The following is an 8,191-nucleotide window of genomic DNA, read 5'->3' on the forward strand; positions in this document are numbered from 1 at the left end:
AAACTTCAACATTGAAGCCCTTCAATCACCGTAGGAGTATTAGAGGAGGAAAATGAGTCATAAAGGGTAGTGATGGAGGCATTCACTAGTAAAGTAAATATTTGAGAGCTTTTACACGTTAATTATATACATTATATATTTTAAAGATCTCTATATGTAAAAATCGGTTACATCATTTTTAAGATTATATATATATATATATATAGCTGGGCACCGTTTTCCTTTCATCCGAGGCAGAGCTTGATCATGGCCCCGCCGAAAGGTTCCAAGCAACCAAAATCTAGGGATGATACCCCTTGCACGGATCCAGCGGTCACGACGGTAAGCTTTCCAGCTTGCCTAAGCCTCATTCCTCCTTCGGCCGTTTCCATTTGTATTCGCGCGAAGCCGGGATCAAAGACTTCTGCCATCACCGGTATGCATTTTTCTCACCTCCAGGAGTCTCTTTACTTTTTCCTAACTTCATCGTCGCTCTTCTTCTTCCACAGATGTTAGTGAAGAAGCCGTTGGCGTGCAGATTGATGCGCCGGCGAGGGACGGCGAGGCCAACGCTGCTTTGATCGACTTCATAAGTTCGGTAAGCCTATACAACTATTTATTAGCGTTAGTGAAAGTATTTATTCTAAGGCCTGAATGAGATTTTAGCTTGTGATGCTGGTTGGTGGATGCAAAGAGTGGGTTCTATCCAATGGTTTGTAGCGTAGTAAGGTTTTACTTAATTCTAAGATAGTTTTGGACAAGCTTGAGAAAGAAGAAAAGTAATCTGCATTTTGTCTCCAGAATGCATATCCTTGAACAAATAGGGTTCTTCTAAATTTAATTTTTAAGGATATGCTTGATTTTGAGATCTTGAGTACTGTTTGAGTTAGTTACTAGTGAATGTATACTTAGTCCACATCCTTTATTCTTTTAATTATTAAAATTTTAAAAATAAAAAATTACCTTGAGAATGTTGGTCCATCAATGCTGCTTTTTAAAGGGATTGATTAATATAAACTTATTTCTCATCCATAAAGATCTACATGTTGAATGCTCTTTACCAATGTTCTAAACTTAGAGACTTCAGAAGCATCCAGATTAATGTTTTTTTTTTAAGCTCTCTTATAGCATCCAGATTAATGTTGAATCATGTTTTGAAAATTAGGATTGACCCCATTTCTAGTAAAGTTGAGGGGTTTGACTCCCTTTAAAAAATGTTGCAGGAGAGTAATGGAGGATGATATTACAAGATTAAGAATTAGTATTGGTAGAGCAGGGCGTGTTGTTTACTTATTTTTATTTAAATTACTGGTTAGTAAAGTGAAAACTTAAATTTAACAAGAGTTATAGCTAGGCAATATCCTTTGGCTATTTTAGGTTTAAGAGTATTTGAAGGGTAAGAAAAATCTTGTAAAATGGATTGAAATTCATTATCTTGGATATCAATTACTTTTATTGAATATAAAGCAAGAAAAATGACATTTATGAGTAGCATTAGTTCTTCTTGAAAATTTTCGTCAGCTGTAGTAAAGAGTATTAGGAGGAGAGAAGCAGTCACTAGTGAAAAAGGTTTTGTCAAATTAAGACTTTCGTTTTGAAATGTACAAAAGGTTCTTCATGCATTTCAATACATGCACCAAACATAATTTCAGATTACTAGTTTGATACAATGTCTACAAAGTATGCATTGCTAGAGTATTAGGATGAATGGTGTTAAACATAAGAATTGTGTGATATTCTTATAATCCTCTTAAAAAATTCGATAATTATGGAATTCATATTAAGTTTTGAGCTATTTTCAATTAAACCCTATTAAGTTTTCAAAAAATATTTGGTAATCATGTATGGAAAAATATTCTATGTTAATTTATAATTTATATAAATGTACTTCAAATAAGTTTACATAAACGATTATTAAATATCTTTCAAAAAATTATTAGGTTTACATGAAATTATCTCCGACCTAGACTCAAATTCAATGTCTGTTTATTTAATTAATTGATTATTTTAATATTCAATTTTGAATATAATTTAAAATGAATCATTAAAAAATTATTTAAAAACCAAAATAAATATAAACCAATTTCTAATTTTTGTTATTCTTATTTATTATTTAGTCTATCAATGTGCATCAACAGATGGAATATAAAGTTAACTTGAGGATCTCCTCGACTCAATTTTTTTATTCTATTATAATTATTGCATATTGTTATGCAGTAGATTTATTTATTCCTCGGGTCAAATTTTTTATTCTATTCTTCGTATTTCACATTTTCATAAAATTGACTCGAGGAACTCACGTTTTCTTAGTCTATTCTTATTTATTTATTAGTCTATGAATGAAGCACACTAAATCTACTGCATGAAAATGTGTAATACATAGAGTAAAATAAAAAAAATGGGCTTGAGGAAATGAAGGAAAAAAATAAATTAATGTAGATCTAACAACTACGGAGTGAAATTGATAGGGTAGTTGCAAGTGAGATCAACAAGAATTATACTTAAAAATTTCAAAAAATAGAAGGAATATAAAATTGAATGAATTAGGGCTGGAAATAATGGTTGAAAGAGATTCCATAATTTTTTTTCTTTACGGTCATCATTCTACTTGTAGTACATGCCATTTTATGTAGAAACACTAGAAGTGAATACTTTTTAATGGATCATCGTGCTACATTCTAGCACTTATCTCATCACTGTTGAAGTCGGTGCTTAAAAAATAATTTATTTTGAAGAACCACATCTTTTACTTAATGCATTATGTATTTCCTATATAAATTATCTCTATTAGTTGTTTGCAGTAAATAACTTGGATTATAATTAAATCCTGAATTACGGACTTAATAAGTTATTTAACATCTTAAGAATTATTTGCAATTTCTTCCCTAATGCATGAAATTATCATTGACGGTCAACACCTTTGATAGGGTTAAGCTTAGGAAGACAAATTAGAATACTATGAGATTGCATACATGGCTATAATTAATTGGTTTTAATGGTTTCTATGATACTATTTTTTGCATAAGATGCTTGTGTGCTATTTAGTTATTTCGCCAAAGCATAATGGCATGGAATCTATCACCACATATTATGAATCATAAGATGATAAATACTTCTATTCATTTGTAAAAGAAATTGTAAGTACAATATAATTTTTTTATGCTATGCTCATCATTTCAATAACATAGAAGAAAAAATAGGAAAGCCTTAAAGAATAAGGCAAGTATTGTGAAGTATTACTTTGAGCTTCCGTTTTGCTACATCTTAAATAATGCTTCAATAGGTGTATGAAATTTGCTCTAATTTTAACTTTTTTGACATTACAATAATCAATAGTTTAAAATTGTAGCAACATAAATCAAGGAGTCGTGCAAGTTAGGAAATAAGGTAACATTTAATACATAGAAATGTTGTCAAGATTCCCCTTTAACACACTCTATTACAATAATCATGTTGAATAGATATTCACATCTGTATGATGTCCATTGCATTTTCATTTTCGAACAATTATACTTCAAAAAAATTTTACATACATGAGAATATTTTAAGAGTTGCGTTAAAGCCTGTAATGATGATTTTATTTTCATATTGGTTAGTCCATGTGATAAGGTGTTGGGTATGTTTGCATATTAATAAAGTGACTTGTTTTTGGATGTTGGCCAAAGGTTAGCTTTCTTGATTGGGCCAACCATGGTTTGCTAACCTTCTTAAGGGTGCTAGGTATGAGACCTAAGCCTTGATGGAGTGAACTAGCAAGATGAATTTTGTTTTCGAACACCATTAAGTATGAACAACGCAAAATTTGAAAAATTTTAAACTCCTAGTTTAGGGTTTTATTGTGAAGCAATTAGTGATCCTAAGGCCTTCAAACTCTTGAAGATATTAATTCAAAGGGTTTGGGAATGTTCTGAAGAATATCAAGTCTTTGGAATGATTTATTAATAGTATTATCATTATTATTATTATTATTGTGATTTCTTTTCAAGACTACGTTAGTGAGCTTCTTTAGCCCACAACACTAACTTTGAAAATTGCCTATTGGGGAAAGGATTTAGGCTTTGGGAATGAGACATCATTGGTTAACGTTTTTAGTTTTGATTTGAAAAGTTTTACTCAATTCCATATAGTTTTGGCCTACCTATTTATTACTACAACATGACTGGGCCATTCTGTTGGAAACCCTGAGCTGACTCCTTCTACTTGATTATGAGTGAATTTTCATCGACTAAAAATACAGTAAAATACTTATTAGATGGAGTGATAGTGTAGAAGAGGACTACAAAAAACAATAGTGTTTTCCTGTTGAAAAGCAAAATAAATTATAATACTCAATTTTAGCTAAATTGATAAATATTACATAATTTTAAAATATACTTCAAAATATTTTGCACATCCCAAAATGCATCCAAATTACTTTTATAAAACTCTACATTTTATATCGATCAAATTGATATATAATACTATATATATTATTAATATAATTGGTTTTATAAAGCTAAACCATTAATTTAATTAAATAAGCTTGAATGGCCTAAATATCCTAATTAAAACCACTGATAACAATCGGTTATGGTCGCAATCAGATTTTTCTACTTTACGGAACATGCATTAGCTTGATGAAAATAAAGTCTTAGGATTGATTAGGTAAATAACGTATTATATTAATATGAACATTAAATTCATACTAATCCTAATAAAATTAAACCAACATAATCTATCTTATTCACATTTTCCTCTTTCTCGTGGCTGGCTGAGACGGAAGTGAGGGCAAGCGGGGAGCGAGCTGTGAAGGGAGAGCTACTGCTCTCTATTTGGATGTTTGGAAGGGGGAAAAGGGAAAGCTAAGAGGAAGGTTGTGCGGTTGGTAAGATAAATATGCATATATGCACTAACCTAAGTTTTACATCTACTTATTCTCTCAATCTGTAAACTTCGAGAAATTTGTAAGAAGGGAACCTGAAATGTGAAATTGAGAGCAGGGCTACTCTCGGTTAGCAGCTAAGTAGGGGAAAAGTGTAGTATTGAGGAATATTCTAACTGATTTGAGGTAAGGAAAAAACTTAATATACTTGTACATATTCCTAGAATACAAACATAATTATTATAAGCATAAGGAATTTCTTTTAATTTCTTTTCTCTTTCACTGCAGCTGGATAAATCAGAAAAAAATTCTCTCATGTAGCAGCAGTGGAGGAAATTAGTGAAGAATTTGGAGGAAAAATTGGAGGAAGTTGTACTGGGTAGGGTATCAAGGAAGTGGAAGTGGTATGAATATAGGGAGAAAATGGAGTTTTGGAGGGTTGCAGCTGAGATTTTGAGAAGAATTTGGGAGATATGTAATGTGTTTCTCTTATGTATGAAATTTGCATGTTATTTACATTAACAACTTAATATAATTCTTAATTTCTCATAATTTACTGTAAAATTTCAGTTAATAGGAAAATAGGGTGTAATCATTACATTGGATGTTGGGATTAAAAAGACATAATATGAGAACGAAAACTATGACATGAATGCATGCAAGTAAATTTAAGGTAAAAAAAATTAGTCAATGGATATAGATTTGGATTAAATTAACATCCAATTAAAGAATTTCATAAATAAATTGTGAATTCTAGGTAGTGTACGTTAGACAGAGAGTTTTAAACGAGTAGGAAAACATATCATGGGTTTGGCTTGTCAACCCAAGTGAAATAATCACATTGGTATGAAATTATATTTAGAAATTTTTTGTTTATTGTCGAATACTTGTATATATTACATAAAAGCAAATTTGAGCTGACATTATTGATTTTATTGATGTTACTGCTTTTATTGAATTGGTGAGCATGTTCATTGAACCAATTGCTTGCAGATATACTAATTCAACTGCATATGCATTTGAATAATGATTTTTAACAGATAAAATGATCAAGTGAATGTGACAAGTGTTGTGATATGTAGACTTTTATATTGATGATCTCCACATATAAAGATGACAAAAAAATTATTAAAGTCCCGGCTCTTGATATTTAGACTGGAACGGATTTGTTGCTATCAGTGGGGGCTACCATAATTGTTTTATTGGGCGATTACCAACCTTTATTAACAGTTGTGTAGCCCATGGGCTCGGTGACTGCTCAATAAAATGAATTAAGTCAAAGCCTATCAAGTACAAATGATATTCCCAATACGACATATATTGAGTATGAAACAATTTGAAGACACGTTTGATTGTGTAAAATATGAATGAAATATATTTTTATTGTAGCTATATATTTTGTGTTGCTTATATACTCTTTTTTATATATATTTTCCATGTTATTAAAGCATACTTATTATGAACTACTGTCACTCACATTAGCCATATTGTAAACTTAGGGCTTGCTTGGTATTTCTTTTATTTTTAAAAAACATTTAGGTCTGTATTTTTTTGGTGCTTTTATTTTTGTTTTTGAAACTAATTTTATCTAGTTTAAAGGTATTGAAATAACTTTCAAGTGTTTTAGATCTTTTGATCTATTTTTTTCAAAATTAAAATATTCTGGTTGCCACTCATTATTGATCATGACCCAGGCTGCCAACTGGTAGTGGCCACCATCATCAGTCTCGCAACTGAATAGGCCAATTAAGCGAAGAACCAGACAACCTCATATTTCATAGTTTTTAAGCTCTTCTTGGGTTAGGATATCTTCATTTTTTTAATGTTTTGTTACTTATGTTTCTTTATTTGTATTTATACTAATTATACTATCGGACAGACTTCTAGTCTGCTTGCATGTCATCATTTTCATGTAGAAAAACTTTATAATTGAAGTTTATATTTCATTTATTTGTTAGTCTCTCATATGCTGTATATTCTCCTGTATTTATGTTCCATCAAGCATTAGATCTCATTTTCCTCGCACCACCAGGAAGATGCGTTTGTTGAGTTGCAATGATTTGATTCTGAAAACGAAGGTCGTTTTTTTATAACTCCTTTCTGTGCAGGTTTTAGGGGTAAAAAGAAAACAAGTGTCCATAAGTTCAGGTTCAAAATCAAGGGTGAAAGCCATACTTGTGCAAGAAGTAACTATCGAGAACGTCTTTGATGCTCTGAATAAGGCATGCAAAGGTCAATGATAAACACGCGGATTTGGGAGATTATCAGTAAGTTACAGCTGTATCTAGAAGCCACAATATTTTTATTTCTTCTTTTTGTTTTGTTGAATGAAATCATTCTCGGTTTCAGATATAGTAGGTCTAAAGCTGTACGCTTCTGGTGGTGTCTCAGATGTATTTAACATGTGAGTCATCTGTACGAAATCTTAGTTTGGCATTTGGACTGGAAGATAAAGAATAATAGTTGGGGCTTTACATTGGTATGAGATTGTCTTTATAAAATCTATCACGTCGCTTGGCTGCATAGTAACAAATTTGTAACCTTTATTACAAGCAAACCTTTCTAAGGGCTGAAACAAAGAAATACCACCAATAATTATGCCCAAAATTAGAAATTTATTCAATAATGGAAATTCTGCTTTATATGACTTTGGTCAAATATTTCTGTTATATATTTATAAGAAAATATGTGTTTAAAATTTTGTTTTAATGAATCTACTCTAAATGAAAGATAAAATTTTGCATTTACATATTTTTGAATGAAGGTGAAGCCCCTTGAATTTATTTATTTGAATTTGAATCGTGGGCTACTATCAAAATTGTGGACTACTATTACAATTAATGGGATTGCAATTGCTCCCTTCACGAACACTAGAGATTAACCTCTCATCATTAACTATTCTTCTCTATGCATTGCTGGTCCTGTTAATGCCTACTACGAACGAGCTCTCATCACAACTTTACCTGCTCTCATTGAGTTCTTATTTGTGTTGTTTATTCCCAGTAATTCGAATCTTGCAGTGAACTCTTCACTGATAGCTTTGCGTGATGTTTTCCCTTAGTAATGCGAGTTATTTTGAACCAAGTTTAAATCTGTTTGTAAAATTTTGAATCAGGTTCAACAAATGTTCGAACCAAGTTTAGATGACTTATGAGTCTTTACACCCAAAAATAGCTTGCACGATTTTCAAGATGCTCTGGCAGTCCAAGATTAAAAGCCAAGTATTCATAAAGCCGACTGGCTGAAAAATCGCAAGTCGACCAGCAACTAGCCATTTGAAAGGCTGACGACTGACCAAAGGGATACAAAAATAAACGATCTCCCCAATGGCAGAGTACCCCTAACAATCTC

General features: G+C 31.3%; 1 protein-coding gene across 2 annotated transcripts; it reads left to right on the plus strand.

Annotated features, from left to right (window-relative positions):
* The first annotated feature begins 211 nt into the window (after positions 1-211).
* Positions 212-7,322, plus strand: LOC110038805 (UPF0235 protein C15orf40 homolog). 2 transcript variants are annotated; one of them, XM_020743709.1, is made up of 4 exons: positions 212-415; positions 489-577; positions 6,949-7,107; positions 7,190-7,322. In XM_020743709.1, exons 1-3 carry the CDS (start codon positions 247-249, stop codon positions 7,078-7,080), a joined length of 390 nt encoding a protein of 129 aa, XP_020599368.1. In that variant the 5' UTR covers positions 212-246; the 3' UTR covers positions 7,081-7,107; positions 7,190-7,322. The 2 variants fall into 2 exon arrangements, with proteins under 2 accessions (XP_020599368.1, XP_020599367.1); XM_020743708.1 differs by having other exon boundaries at positions 6,949-7,322.
* The last annotated feature ends 869 nt before the right edge of the window (positions 7,323-8,191 follow it).

The sequence above is a fragment of the Phalaenopsis equestris genome, unplaced genomic scaffold (assembly GCF_001263595.1).
Source record: "Phalaenopsis equestris unplaced genomic scaffold, ASM126359v1 Scaffold233935, whole genome shotgun sequence".
Lineage (NCBI taxonomy): Eukaryota > Viridiplantae > Streptophyta > Magnoliopsida > Asparagales > Orchidaceae > Phalaenopsis > Phalaenopsis equestris.

What these genes read in the sequence shown, in the direction of transcription:
- LOC110038805 (XM_020743708.1), top strand. Translation starts at nt 247, where the DNA reads ATGGCCCCGCCGAAAGGTTCCAAGCAACCAAAATCTAGGGATGATACC. An exon ending in AAAGACTTCTGCCATCACCG is followed by an intron (nt 416 to 488) that starts GTATGCATTTTT and finishes CTTCTTCCACAG; the next exon opens with ATGTTAGTGAAGAAGCCGTT. An exon ending in TGATCGACTTCATAAGTTCG is followed by an intron (nt 578 to 6,948) that starts GTAAGCCTATAC and finishes CTTTCTGTGCAG; the next exon opens with GTTTTAGGGGTAAAAAGAAA.